Source organism: Felis catus, chromosome B1 (assembly GCF_018350175.1).
Source record: "Felis catus isolate Fca126 chromosome B1, F.catus_Fca126_mat1.0, whole genome shotgun sequence".
Classification (NCBI taxonomy): domain Eukaryota; kingdom Metazoa; phylum Chordata; class Mammalia; order Carnivora; family Felidae; genus Felis; species Felis catus.
This window is the reverse complement of record NC_058371.1, coordinates 164,972,769-164,987,692: the sequence shown is the minus strand read 5'-3', so window position 1 is coordinate 164,987,692 and position 14,924 is coordinate 164,972,769. Positions and strand designations below refer to the sequence as shown.

At 39.2% G+C, this 14,924-nt stretch overlaps 1 protein-coding gene and 1 pseudogene across 13 annotated transcripts in view; both read right to left on the bottom strand.

Annotated features, from left to right (window-relative positions):
* The window catches only part of CORIN (corin, serine peptidase), a 257,422-nt gene that overhangs the window by 164,805 nt on the left and 77,693 nt on the right, over positions 1–14,924 (bottom strand). For all 13 annotated transcript variants that reach the window (XM_045056421.1, XM_019829551.3, XM_045056418.1 and 10 more), the window contains exon 4: positions 14,355–14,562. In XM_045056421.1, coding sequence (XP_044912356.1) covers positions 14,355–14,562 — 208 coding nt within the window. The remainder of the gene's footprint in view (positions 1–14,354; positions 14,563–14,924) is intronic.
* On the bottom strand, positions 2,551–5,379 carry LOC101097146 (annotated as a pseudogene).

Genomic DNA, 14,924 nt, shown 5'->3' with positions numbered 1-14,924 from the left:
ATTTATTTTTTCCATTTTTTTACTTTGACCTACTTTTTGACTTACAGACAAGTTATAGGAATATTACAAAAAGTTTCCATATATCCTTCATCCAGGCTCCCCCAAGGCAAACATCTTATGTAACTACAGTATAATCATCAGAACCAGAAAATTAATATTGGTACAATACCTTTAACGAAGAACTCTATTCAAATCTTCCCAAGACCTCCATTCGGGATCTCACATTGCATTTTGTTGCCACTTTTTATTTTTGGCAAAGAAACCAACCTTTCAATATATTAGAAGAGCTTAGGATTTAAAACTTTTTTACCATTTAAAAAAAAAAGAGTCTCTGTGACAGGCAGACTCTAAGATGGTCCCTAATGATCCTCACCTCCTGTTATTCATGCCTGTTGAAGTCCCTCCCTCTTCTTGAGACTCCTTGCAACCAATACAAGGTAATGGGATGTCATTCCATCATTACGGTACATAAGATTATGACTTCTCTATTGCTAGCACACTCTTCCTTATTGGATTTGGTGAAGCAAGTTGCCATATTGGGGGGCTCATATGACAAGAACTTAACAGTGACCTCTGGGGGTGCCTGGGTGGCTCAGCCGGTTGAGCATCCGACTTCAGCTCAGGTTGTGATCTCCTGGTTCGTGGGTTCGAGCCCCACGTTGGACCTTGTGCTGACAGTTCAGGACCTGGAGTCTGCTTCTGATTCTGTCTCCCTCTCTCTCTGCTCCTCCCCCACTCACGCTCTGTCTCTCTCTCAAAAATAAATAAACATTAAAAAAAAAAATTTAAGAGTGACCTCTGGTCAACAGCCAGCTAGAAATAGGTCATCAGTCCAATAACTCTTGAGGAACTGAAATTCTTCCAATTGTATGATTCAAATAAGACCCCAGCCCTGGCCAATACCTTGATTGTACCCATATGACAGACCCTAAAGCAGAGGATCCAGGTAAGTCATTCCCAGGTTACAAACACCAGAAACTGTGAGATAATAGATGTGTAATGTTTTCTTTCTTTCTTTCTTTCTTTCTTTCTTTCTTTCTTTCTTTCTTTCTTTCTTTCTTTCTTTCTGCTGTATTAAGTATAAAGATTTATTTTTTCCAGTAGATTTTATTTTATTTTTTAAATTTATATCCCAATTAGTTAGCATATAGTGCAACAATGATTTCAGGAGTAGATTCCTTAATGCCCCTTACCTATTTAGCCCATCCCCCCTCCCACAACCCCTTCAGTAACCCTCTGTTTGTTCTCCATATTTAAGAGTTTCTTATGTTTGTCCCCTTCCTTGTTTTTATATTATTTTTGCTTCCCTTCCCTTATGTTCATCAGTTCTGTCTTAGAGTCTTCATATGGTTGAAGTCCTATGATATTTGTCTTTCTCTGACTAATTTCACTTAGCATAATACCCTCCAGTTCCATCCACATAGTCGCAAATGGCAAGATTTCATTCTTTTTGATTGCTGAGTAATACTCCATTGTGTATATATATATATATATATATATATATATATACACACACACATATATACGCGGATATATATACACGTGTATATATACACGTGTATATATATCCGCGTATATATACGTATATATACACGCATATATATATATACACGTATATGTGTGTGTGTGTGTGTGTGTGTGTGTATGTACCACATCTTCTTTATCCATTCATCCATCAATGGACGTTTGGGCTCTTTCCATACTTTGGTTATTGTTGATAGTGCTGCTATAAACATGGGGGTGCATGTGTCCTTCAAAACAGCACACCTGTATCCCTTGGATAAATACCTAGTAGTGCAATTGCTGGGTCATAGGGTAGTTGTATTTTTAGTTTTTTGAGGAACCTCCATACTGTTTTCCAGAGTGGCTGCACCAGTTTGTATTCCCACCAGCAGTGCAAAACAGATCCTCTTTCTCTGCATCCTCGCCAACATCTGTTGTTGCCTGAGTTGTTAATGTGAGTCATTCTGACAGGTGTCAGGTGGTATCTCATTGTGGTTTTGATTTGTATTTCCCTGATGATGAGTGATGTTGAGCATTTTTTCATGTGTTGGTTGGCCATCTGGATGTCTTCTCTGGAGAAGTGTCTATTCATGTCTTTTGTCCATTTCTTCACTGGATTATTCGTTTTTGGGTGTTGAGTTTGATAAGTTCTTTATAGATTTTGGATACTAACCCTTCATCTGATATGTCATTTGCAAATATCTTCTCCCATTCTCTCGGTTGCCTTTTAGTTTTACTGATTGTTTCCTTTGCCGTGCAGAAGCTTTGTATTATGATGAGGTCCTAATGGTTCATTTTTTGCTTTTGTTTCCCTTGCCTCTGGAGACGTGTTGAGTAATAAGTTGCTGCGGCCAAGATCAAAGAGGTTTGTGCCTGCTGTATCCTCAAGGATTTTGATGGCTTCCTGTCTTACATTGAGGTCTTTCAACCATTTTGAGTTTGTTATTGTGTATGGTGTAAGAAAGTGGTCCAGGTTCATTCTTCTGCATGTCGCTGTCCAGTTTTCCCAGCACCACTTGCTGAAGAGACTGTCTTTATTCCATTGGATATTCTTTCCTGCTGTCAAATATTAGTTGGCCATAGGTTTGTGGGTCCATTTCTGGGTTCTCTATTCTGTTCCATTGATCGGAGTGTCTATTTTTGTGCCATAAAGTATGAAGATTTCTAATTATACCACCTACAGACAATTTTATCCAGTGCTCTGTTTGGCTGCCAGTCTCTTGTCTCTCTCTTCAACAATGGTGAGGTGGATGTACTTTCCATAGGGAAGAGAAATCCATGGTTTATTGCCTTTGCTAATAACAAAAATGTTGGACACAGCCGTGTGGCAAAGCTGTTGCCATTGGCAAATCAGGGTGTTTCTCTCTGTTGGTGATCACACCAACTCTTCCCAGGTTAGCACCCTCTGGTCACCATACATAGATTACCAGTGTCAAACTTTCCAGTCTTTCCAGTCTCCAGTTTCTGAATGGTCATTCACCTTGAGAAGGGGATTAGGATAGCAGATCATGCAAGCATCATGGGTCATCAGATGAGGGATTCCTTTTGTCCCCACTTTTGTCCCCACTTTGCTTCTCACTTTGCATAACCTACACGTGGCTTCCTCAGGTATAATCCAATGAACAGCAAAGCGACTCTTGGTGGCACCCTTGTCTCACATCAGAAGAGAAATAATGGGAAATGTCAGGGTATTTTTTGGTCACATTGGTCTGAAGGTCTTTAAAACCAAGGAGAATTTAGACAGAAATTCTCCCCAGCCTTGTCAATGCTGATGACATCCATAAAAACTGCAGGGGAGGTTATATCAGTTCAGACCTTGCCATCAATCTTCATAAAACACTACGTACAGATCTTCTTTACTTCACCTCCTGTTAGGGCATACTTAAGTCTGTTCCTTAGGAAAATAATAAGAGGGAGACATTCTCTCAGTTTATGGGGACCAGTAGATGGGCGAGGGGCAAACATACCGGTCAGTTTATCCAGCATCCAAAGCTTTGGAGCTGCTACACACTTTCAATGCTTCTTGGGACCATGAGCCATGGCTGTGCTAGGCATGAAAAGAGTTCGGTGTGCGTTGTTTTAAGCTGCCTGATTTGTGGTAATTTGTTATGCAGTAGTATGTAAATAATATACTTTTCTTTGATATATCGCTTGGTCAGAAACTGCTACTGAGTTAGATGTGCCACTCATTGATGAGACTCATACAGTCATTTTTGAAAACCATATTCCTAAATTTTCTGTTAGGGTGAGCTATTCCGTCAACAATGCTCACAGAGTCCTCGTCACAGGCAGCTCCCAGAGCTGCAGACCTTAGCATGAAAAGAATGTTAATGCTGGAAATGTCTTACAGGATAACTGGCTCCTATTTCCTCCTTTTACATTGTGAGGAACATGAAAACTAAAAAAAAAGAGTTCTCATAGTCAGATAGTATGACTCCAGCCAGGGCTCCAAAATGCATCACCCAGCTGGTCTCTTCTCACAGACGTGAGCCACAGGTAAGTAACATAGGAGTAAACCTACAAATGACACAGGAGCATGATTTCATCACCACTGCTGGAAAACACAAAAACAACAGATGGCTTGTTCTCTCTTTGGTGAACCAACCACGTCAGCTTCCTACGCCAGCACATTCTGTTGGCCTCAAGGGACCTCATAAGAGGTATGGCTTAGACGGGGTATGACAGAGGTAGGAAAGAGGTTTCCTTGGTTCCCAGCTTCACTAGCTATGGAGATGGAAAAGTGCACAAGAGGATGTTTTATGTCATTGTCCCACATCAGAGGAGAAATAATGGGAAATGTCAGGATGTTTTTTGGTCACATTGGTCTGAAGCGCCTTAAAAACAAAGACCATGTCTGTCTTATTTTTCCTTTGAAATAGCCACGGTTCCAGAGGGAAAGCAAGTAGGATCACTGCAGAGCGTTTAGTGAAAGAGCCACTTAACAAAGGCGCTGGCAGGGTTTAGAAAAGTCAACAAGGGGTAGTACAGTATGCTGGGATGGTTACTGTTAGCATCCCAGTCTTAAGGAACAAGGGAAGGAGCAGTCATTGGAACTTAGAGAAAGCCATATGGAGAAGGCTTCCTGTACCAGCCACAGATTCTCGTGGTGGAATGCAAGCCAACCACGCAATCTGGCAAAGAAAGAAGTGCGGGATTACTACACACCCTGACTCTTCCCATATGCTGATGTCCTGTTGGTGGCTCCCACTGGCTGAGCCCCACAGCAAGGGAGAAAGTAGCATGATTGAAAGCCCCCTGGGGACAAGAGTGAGGCGGAGGATGGTGGCAAGTGGACATCGAGAAGCAAATGAGAGGGGAGCACCAGGGTGGCTCAGTCTAAGTGTCCAACTCTTGATTTTGGCTCAGGTCATAATCTCAAAGTTCATGAGATTGAGTCCTGCTTCAGGCTCTGTGCTGATAGCATGGAGCCTGCTTGGGACTTTCTCTCCTACACGTGCTCTCTCTGCAAATAAATAAGTAAACTTAAAAAAAAAAAAAAAAAAAAGAAGTGGTAAACGAGAAATAGCCAGCATGCTGCTGTGTGCCCTGTATCTAGTGGGAGCTCAGCAAACACTTGTCAAGGGATAAAACACAATGTGGGGTGTGATTAGATTGTTAAGCTATTATTAGCTTGAAATCTGGGAGTATTTATACCACAGAAATCAGCCAGTGTCACGAATGATTGTTTTGTTTCTTTTTTTTGGTTCAGGGAGCCAGTGTACTAGCAAACCACTAGATGAAAATATCAATCATGTCATCTCTTACAGAAGAGAAAATGCTCTTATCTCCTCTGAAAGGAAAAGTACTATCATGCACTTCTCGAACCAGGTAAAGACATTACGCCAATATTAACTCACTATCCACTAAACCCCCTCCCCCCCCCCCACCACAGCCACGACTTCTCCCTTGATATACATGGTTTTCTTGGTGGTAATACCATCCACCTAAGTCTGCAAGCCCAAAAGCCTTTGCCTCACCCTCAACCTCACCATTCATATGCAACTAATCACTATGTGCTATTAATTCTACTTCTTAAAATTCCCTAAAATATGTTTGTTCTCTCCCCACTTTATATCCTTTTTTTTTTTTTAACGTTTATTTATTTTTGAGACAGAGAGAGACAGAGCATGAACGGGGGAGGGGCAGAGAGAGAGGGAGACACAGAATGGGAAACAGGCTCCAGGCTCTGAGCCATCAGCCCAGAGCCTGACGCGGGGCTCGAACTCACTGACTGCGAGATCGTGACCTGAGCTGAAGTCGGACGCTTAACGACTGAGCCACCCAGGCGCCCCTCCCCACTTTATATCCTAGCAAAATTGAACTAGTTGTAGTTCCCCTAATATATCCTAGATCTAGACAGTTGCTCTACCTGAAACGTCTTCTTTTTCTACCTTGTCCACATGACGAACTTCTATTTATCCTGCAAAACCGATTCAGCCGTTGCTTCCTCCCTGGGAGAAGCCTTCTCTAACAATGCAGGATGGAAAGAGGGCTTCCTTTGTCTGTCTGTAACCCCCACACTTTGTGAACTGATCGCATTGTACAATTTGATTGTTTTCATGTCTGGTCCCCTATTATGCTGAGTTCCTTGAAGGCAGAACTGTATTTTATTCATTTCCACATCCCCAACATCAAACTATGCACCTGGCACATTGTAGGTGCCAACAAATGCTTGCTAAAGGCATAAATAAATTGGAAACACCAACCGATGTCCCGGTCTCCCTCATCTCCTAGATTCTCATATCCTCACAGATCTCAGTGAAGTTCTCCTAAACAAGGCTCTGCTTAAAATTACACATCTTGCCACCAAAACCCATTCTCCCAAAGCTCTCCAATTCCTTGCTGGAATTTTTTTCCATCGCACTTTTCACTATGTGATATACTACTATCTATTTATTTATTTATTTATTTTAATTTTTTTTATTATCTATTTATTTGCTTATTGCTTATTTCCCTTCACTGTAATAAAAGTCCCGCGAGGTCAAGGATCTATTTTGTTTGCGGCTATATACCCAGTATGTACAGTCAGCAAATATTTTTTGAAAAAACAAATGAGTCACATGCAGGGGATAATTCAGTGTCCTGCTTGGAATAAAGCTGTCAGTACCAAAGTTGGGAGCAAACCATAACTACCTAACTCCCAACTACAGACTATACAAGAACTCATGCCGGTCTTGCTCATATGATTTCCTCCCCATTAGGTCAGCAAATTTTACACGTGCTGTTCAATCTCGAAATAATTCTTGTGTAAGAGGAAAATGCTCTTAAAATGTTAATAAAATTGCTAAGGATGAAAACTCTACAGATTAAGTGTCTTGTTAATATGCCAGCAGTAGGGGGTCGCCCTTAAAATAGAAGAACAAGGAAATACTAACAGATAAACACAGCTTGAATTAAGATGAGTGTGAATAATGTAAAACCACACAACCACCCCTGAAAGGGAATATAAAATTCCACTCAACTTCTAACTGACACGATCCTGATTCTCATTAATACTTGGCATATTTACCAGGGCCCATGGAATAGAGGATTAACGAATCACACAAGAAACTTGCAATTGTTAAATTATTTTTGCAGCTGTTTTGATTTTTGTACCTCATGAAATGACGCCTTACATATGGATCTTCAAATGAATTGAATCAAAAAGATTAAATCTAAATTCTAGTCACAGCCACGTAATACCAATGAGCTTTTGAGGAGAAAAGTAAACAAATGATTCCACTGAGCTTCATAAAATATGTGTGCTTGAGACACCATCAGTGATGTGACAGGACACAATCACAAGGAGCCGAGCTATCAGGGCTGGATGGTCTAGCTTTATGTCTTTGTAAAATAAAAATAATATGAGTTATTCGACTATATCTCACCCACATTTGGGGCCATTTTGGCTCATAAAATGGAAGCTTACTTACCATTTAATCTTTTATGTCTAATGCTGAAAAGCAGACAACATCAACTGTGTTGCCTGAAGTTGAAAAGCAGACAGACACAATTGACCATCTGAACAGCCATGTAGTCAACACTGGTATGGCTGAAAAGACTGCTGCTTCCAAGTTAGTTGATACGATCAGGGAAGCAAGTGGCAAATGGCTTTCAGGATATTTACTTGGTAATAGCAACAAAGTTTATTTATTTGACTACTGACCTATATAAAATTTTAAAATTATAATTATTAAAAAATGTCAATCTGTAATATTTCCATTTATTCCCAAATGTGCCATAATAGAGTTCTTGGGACATAGAAAAAATCTTTAATAAAATAAATTAGCAGTATGTAATTACTTTCCACTTAGAAAAAATTAATACAATAAGCTTATGCTGACTTTATATAATTTATGAATACTTCCAAAAAATTTTAAGTCTATTTATTTGTTTTGAGAGACAGAGAGAGAGAGTGGGGAAGTGGCAGAGAGAGGAGGGGGGAGAGATAATCCCAAGCAGGCTCCACACTGTCAGCACAGAACCTGATCTGGAGCTTGATCTCACAACCCTAGGTCTATGACCTGAGCCAAAACCAAGAGTCAGATGCTCAACTGACTGAGCCACCCAGGAGCCCCCCAAAAATGGTTTTAAAACAAATTATATTTTCTAATAGCTTTCAAGATGACTTCAGGGTTGCATTTACATAGGAGATTGGCCCATGCTGTCTTATAAAATAACACATTTAAGAATACAGTAAGCTCTCCAAAATTACATTAGAAGCAGACAAATTTTAATTTCTGATTAAAACATTATCAGTAAAATTTAACTCAGAAATGGTGTAGCAATATAATGATGTGCAGTAAGTAGGAATTGTGAGTATAAATTTGGTGATGAGGGAGAGGCTTTATAATTCTAGTATAGCAAATATTTTTTTAATCATTCCAGTAATCAACATACTTCAACATAATAAAGGGCATATATAAAAAACCCACAGCCAACAACATATTCAATGATTAAAAAAGAACTGAGAGTTTTTGCTACAAGATCAGGAACAAGACAAAGATATCCAACCTCACTACTATTATTGAACGTATTATTGGAAATCCTAGCCACAGCAATCAGAAAAGAAAAAGAAATAAGAAGCATCCATATTGGCAAGGTAGAAGTTAAACTGTTGCTCTCTGCAGATGACCTGGTACTATATACAGAAAATCCTAAAGAGTCCACCAAAAAACTATTACAAGTAATAAGTCAAGTCAGAAAAGTTGAAGGATACAAAATTAGTCCTCAGAAATCAGCCGTATTGCTATACATTAATAACAAAATAGCAGAAAGAGAAATTAAGAAAACAATTCCATTTATAATTGCACCGAAAACAATAAAATACCTAGGAATAAATTTAACCAAGGAGGTGAAAGACTTGTACTCTGAAAACTATAAAACATTGATGAAAGAACTGAAGACACCACCAGCAAATGGAACAATGTTTCACACCGATAGGTAGAAGAATTAATATTGTTAAAATGTCCATACCCCTCAAAGCGATCTATAGATTCAATACAGTCTCTATCAAAATACCAAGACATTTTTCACAGAGCCAGAACAAATGATACTAAAATTTACATGGACCCACAGAAGACCCCAAATAGCCAAAGAAATCTTGAGAAATGAGAACAAAGCGGAGGTACCACAATCCCAGACCTCACGATATATTACAAAGCTTCAGTAGCCAAAATAGTACAGCACCAGCACAAAGAATAGACACAGAGAGTCTAGAAATAAACCCACAATTTTATGGTCCCAAATTTACGACAAAGGAGGCAAGAATATATAATGGAGAAAAGTCTCTTCAACAAATACTGTTGGGAATACAGGACAGATAAATGCAAAAGAATGAAACTAGACCACTTTCTTACACTATACACAGAAATAAACCCAAAATGGGTTAAAGACCTAAATGTGAGATCTGAAACCATAAAATTCCTAGAAGGAAACATAGTAATTTCTCCAATATCAGCCATATAAACATTTTCCTTGATATATCTCCTGAGGCAAGGGAAATGAATGCAAAATTAAACTATTGGGACCACACCAAAATAAAAAGCTTTTGCACAGTGACAGAAACCATCAACAAAACAAAAAGGAAACTTACTGAATGGGAGAAGATATTTGCGAATAATACATCAGATAAGGGATTAATATCCAAAATACATAAAGAACTTACACAACTGAACACCAAAAAAAAAAAAAAAATCCAATTAAAAAATGGGCAGAGGACCTGATGGATATTTTCCCAAAGAAGACATATAGATGTCCAACAGACACATGAAATGATGCTCAATATCACTAATCAGGTTTAGAAGGTGAGAAGAATGAGAAAAAAAAATTGCAAATCTTGCATCTCTAAAGGAGGTGATGAAGTTTATATACTCCCAGAAAATCACATATCATCTTGGACTACCATATCGATAACACTAAGTTATTATTTATGGAGAAGTTACTGTGCACCAGGTAGGGGAAACCATGTATGGGCACTTTGCATAAATCATTCAGTCGAATACACACAAACACATTCTGTCGAATACACAGCCTATAAAGGGGGTATAATCACCCTCATCATAGAAATGAGTAAACCATGGGTTCACAAGACTAACTAATGTGTCCAAGGCCCTTTAACTGGCAATTGACAGAGCTACAGATTGAGTCAGTGTTCATCTGCCCCCAAACTTTAAGTGCTTTCTCTGTAGTTACCAGATTAAATTTTCTAACTTCCAGCAAACATAGTTATTTGGGAAAAAGCATAATAGTTCTTTTGAGGAAGCTCATTCAAGGAAAGTCATTTGATCCTTAACACAATCCTACAGGGACTGAGTACACTACAGAAAACTGTCCTGTAGTCCTAGGTTTGAGATATAATCTTTAATCTCAACTAATCCAGGTAGATAAAGATTATTTCATCTCCACGGATATTAAGAATTTCTACAAAGGACCTAGTGACAAATTAATACTCCAGAGGGGGGAAAGAATCAATAGCAAGCATGTCCAGTTTTTAATGTTAAGGACTCATTCCATGAGCACAGAGTTTCTCTACAAAGTATTAGAAGATGTGAGTGGAGTGACCATCATCCCACATCAGCAGGTCTCCTGGGTGTCTTCTACAAGCAAAGCTGGACCTTCCAAGGCACACTGACTTCCCTACAGCTTTGATAATGTTATAGGCTGATTATTTAAACAAGGTTGGAATGAGAGATAGTTACACATAGAAAGCATGTGGATGGTTTCTCTTCCAGACACCTTAATTGTATCTTGTGTATCAAAAAGCCATCCAGAAACAACTGTTACTCTCCTGGCCCAGAAATTGTGAATTTCTCTCTAGTTACTTGCTGATATTTTTAAGCTAGTCCTTCTAACTCATATTTTTATGACTACCCAAATGGCTTATCAGCGAAATCTCTATAGTTTGAGATATATGTCACTGAATCCATAGAAATTATACACAACTTCAATTAGCCTGTGTTATAGTATATGATACACATATTTATTGATAGCAATCCTAGTGTAAATAGAAATTATTAAAGTTCATTGTTATATATGTAGTTAATGAGCATCTGAGGGGGCAGGTTAAAAACTATACTATTTATATATCCCACTAGATCTTTTTAAACTAAATTTTAAATATTACCAAATAGCTATTTTGTCTATAATAGAATATAAGCAATGCTCCATTATTTGAACAGTAGAAAAAAATTAGTATAATGGATGATATTATGTGAAAAAGAAGAAAAATGTTTGAACTATTTTCTAAAATACATTTTACCTTTATTAACTTGTTTTGCTTATTAAATCTAGCTAGCTGGGTCTATGCACACACTAAATGACAGCAGGAAGCACTGGTCTGAAAGTGTAATTATAAAGTTAAGTATAATAATAAATGTAATAATAAAAAATAGGATAAGTCTCCAAAGTATACCTGAAAAGTGACTATAAATTATTATCCATTATAACAGAAAATGGAAAACACTTATATTAGAGCATTTCTCAGGATGAACCAGGTCAGAAGAGAAACAAATTTTACCTAAAAGTGCCCGGAAGGCTATGAGTAGCATCACTAAAATTTTACAGTTGATTGAAGTGAGAGTGGAGGTTGAGTTACAATAAGGATGACCAAAGGGAATTCAGAGTCTCCAGGAAGCTGAATGCACTCTCTTTCATTGTTTTATCTACGTACAAGATAAGGCTGAGACGTGTGGCTTTGTGCCCTGCTTCCTCACCGGTTGCAGTGTGTTGAATGGATGGTCCCAAAATGATGTGTCCACGTCCTAACTTCTGGAACCTCTGAACACTGCCTTATTTGGATAAAAGGTCTTTGTGGGTGTAATTAGAACCTTGAAATGATGAGACCCTCTTGGGCTACCTAAACCAATGACAAGTGTCCTCATAAGAGAAGAGAGACACTCAGTGAAGGCTATGTGAAAACGGAGGCAGAGAGTAGAGTGATGTGGCCACAGGTCAAGGAAAGCCTGAAACTACCAGAAGCTGACAAAGGGAGACAATGTCCCCTGCCCCCCTCAGAATCTCCAGAGGGAGCATGGCCCTGTCAGATTTTAGACTTCTCGTTTCTAGAACTGTGAGAGAATAAATGTGTAAGCCACTCAGCTTGTAGTAATTTATTATGGCAGCTCTAGAAAACTAATCCAACCATCATGTCACGCTCCCACTGCTTCACTCTTATCACCATGAAAGCCTGCTGCTCTGCATAGGGTTCTTTCGAGTGAAATGTTTTCCTGAACACAGTATCTGATCATAGCTCTTTACTTATTTCTACAATAATCTACTGTTTCTGTTTTACCCAGATTTTATTCTGTGGCCATTCGGGCATTTTCCAGTGAAAACAATAAGACGCCTGTGTCCTGTTCCAAACACATTTTATACACTAATTAAATTAGTACAAATAGGGGCGCCTGGGTGGCTCAGTGTTAAGCATCTGACGTCAGTTCAGGTCATGATCTCGCGGTCTGTGAGCTCAAGCCCTGCATGGGGCTCTGTGCTGACAGCCCAGAGCCTGCAGCCTGCCTCAGATTCTGTGTCTCCCTCTCTCTCTGCCCCTCCCCCACTCACACTCTGTCTCCCTCCCTCTCTCTCTCTCCCTCTGTCTCTCTCTCTCTCTCTCAAAAATAAACATTAAAAAAAAATACTGCAAATAATATGCAATCTATTTACACTTGAAAATGCATCTCATTCTAACATTACTATTCCAAAGATACCTTAACATTTTAATTCAGAAAACAACTGATGTTCCATGTAATTTTGTATTTAGTACATGCTTTGAAAAAATTTTTAAGATGTATACCTAGTAAATTTAAAATATTCCATAACATACTTTTAATTGATTTACTCTTATTGAAAATTATTTCAATATAATAATGTAATATTGAAGTTATGCTATTTCAGTAAGGTGAAGGTGGTCAAATTAATGTACAAATTTCCAGTTATAAACTAAATAATTTATGGAGATGTAATATACAGCATAGTGACTATAGTTAATAATACTCTATTGTACATTTAAAAGTTGCTAAGAGAGTTGATTTTAAAATTTCTCATTCTAGGGGCACCTGGGTGGCTCCGTCAGTTAAACGTCCAACTTCAGCTCAGGTCATGATCTTGTGGTCTGTGAGTTCGAGCCCCACATCGGGCTCTGTGCTGACAGCTCAGATCCTGGAACCTGCTTCAGATTCTATGTCTCCCTCTCTCTCTGCCCCTCCCCTATTCACGCTTTGTCTCTCTGTCTCTCTGTCTCCGAAAAATGAATAAACCTTAAAAAAATAAGCAAAATAAACTTCTCATTCTAAGAAAAAGAAAATTTGCCACCGTGTGGTGGTGCGTGTTAACTAGACTTACTGAGGTGGTCATTTGGCAATATATGCAAATGTTGAATCATTATGTGGTATGCCTGAAACCAATATAATGTTTGTATCAATTTTATATCTCAAAAAAAAAAAAAAAGAAATGAGCTTACAAGACACATACACAAGCATGCTCACTCACAAATGCTTCCCCACACCCAAAATAAGAGAATTCTTTCCAATCTTATTTGATAGAGCACTAGACAGTCTCTGTTTGTCCTTCTGCATCTACCCCACACCCTCCTCACCTGCTATGGGTTCCAGTGTTGACCAGAAGAACCACCTAGTGTCTCACCTTTACCTGATTTAGAGGATGAGATTTGGCACTTAGGACCTGATGATATTTAGACGAGATTTGGGATCTCATCCAATGTGCTCAATAACACACCCTTGCCCAATAGCTGTGGGTGAGTTGATCTGCTGGGAGGTCCTGGCAGGGGAGAGGGCAGGAGAGTGAGGTTGGGGTATTTATTTCTTCTTCTCTGTCCTGCAGGGCTGAAGGGCTGGCAGTGGCTGTGCTCCTCTGTCTCGGGTCACAGCACTTGGCTTGTTGGAAGACCTCTTACCCACAGCTATAATTCTCTCCAGGTGCTGTCCGCCCTTCTCCCCTTCCAAGTCCTGGGTGGTGGAACTGCATCCCCCTATCATGAGACCCTGGTGCCTCTCATCATTTATTTGTTCTCTTAACCTGTCCACACCTCCATAAATCTTCTCTTCAATAAACTCTTTTCAGTCACCCCTTTGAGTGTGCTGTCTTCTGCCAGACCCTCACTGAAACAGCTACTCAGTATCCCAGCTGATCGCCTCAACCTAACATCCTGACTAATTTCTTCCCAGAAATAAAACTACTCTAGGTTTTCAAAAAAAAAAAATCTAGTTTAAAAGAATCACAACTGGCTATGACTGGCATGAGATATTTTCTCCTTTAACAAAAATATACGGTGGTAGCTTGGGATGATCTCATTCCCCCTCAGTCACTTCTGCTACAACTGACTCTTATCACTGAATGATTTTGTTCCAAAATACCTGTCATCGCCATCACCGACGCACTCAGGGAAGGCGAGGCTACAGCCAAAAAGCATGATATATTGATAGCAACTGAGGCGATGGAGGTACATGAAGAACTTGAGGAACTTCTCCATTTCCATGTTTTTGACAAATGAGAAGACAGGTGTTAGCGTGGTGTGGTAGGGCAGCATCTGACACTGGCTGTGGGTGATGTTCATACAGGCACCTGGGAAGTCAAGATATTTATATTTAGGAGCAGGCACGACAGAATCATATGTTTGCAAACTCATTTGACACGATAGACTGACAATGTTCATAATATAAAATACATTCTGCAAATAAGAATGACTCTAGATTCTAGATTCTAGACACCCACATACATACAAATAAATGTGTGTGTGTGTGTGTGTGCGCGCGTGCGTGTGCACGTGCCTGCATGCATATGATAATGAAATCAAGCTACTAATATTCACAAAGGGGTAGCATCTGTGTCCTGGGCAAATGTATAGAAAAATACACTCTCACAGCCAGCTGATGGGCATATAAGTTGGCAAATACTGTTTTGGATTACAGCTAGGCAGGACAATA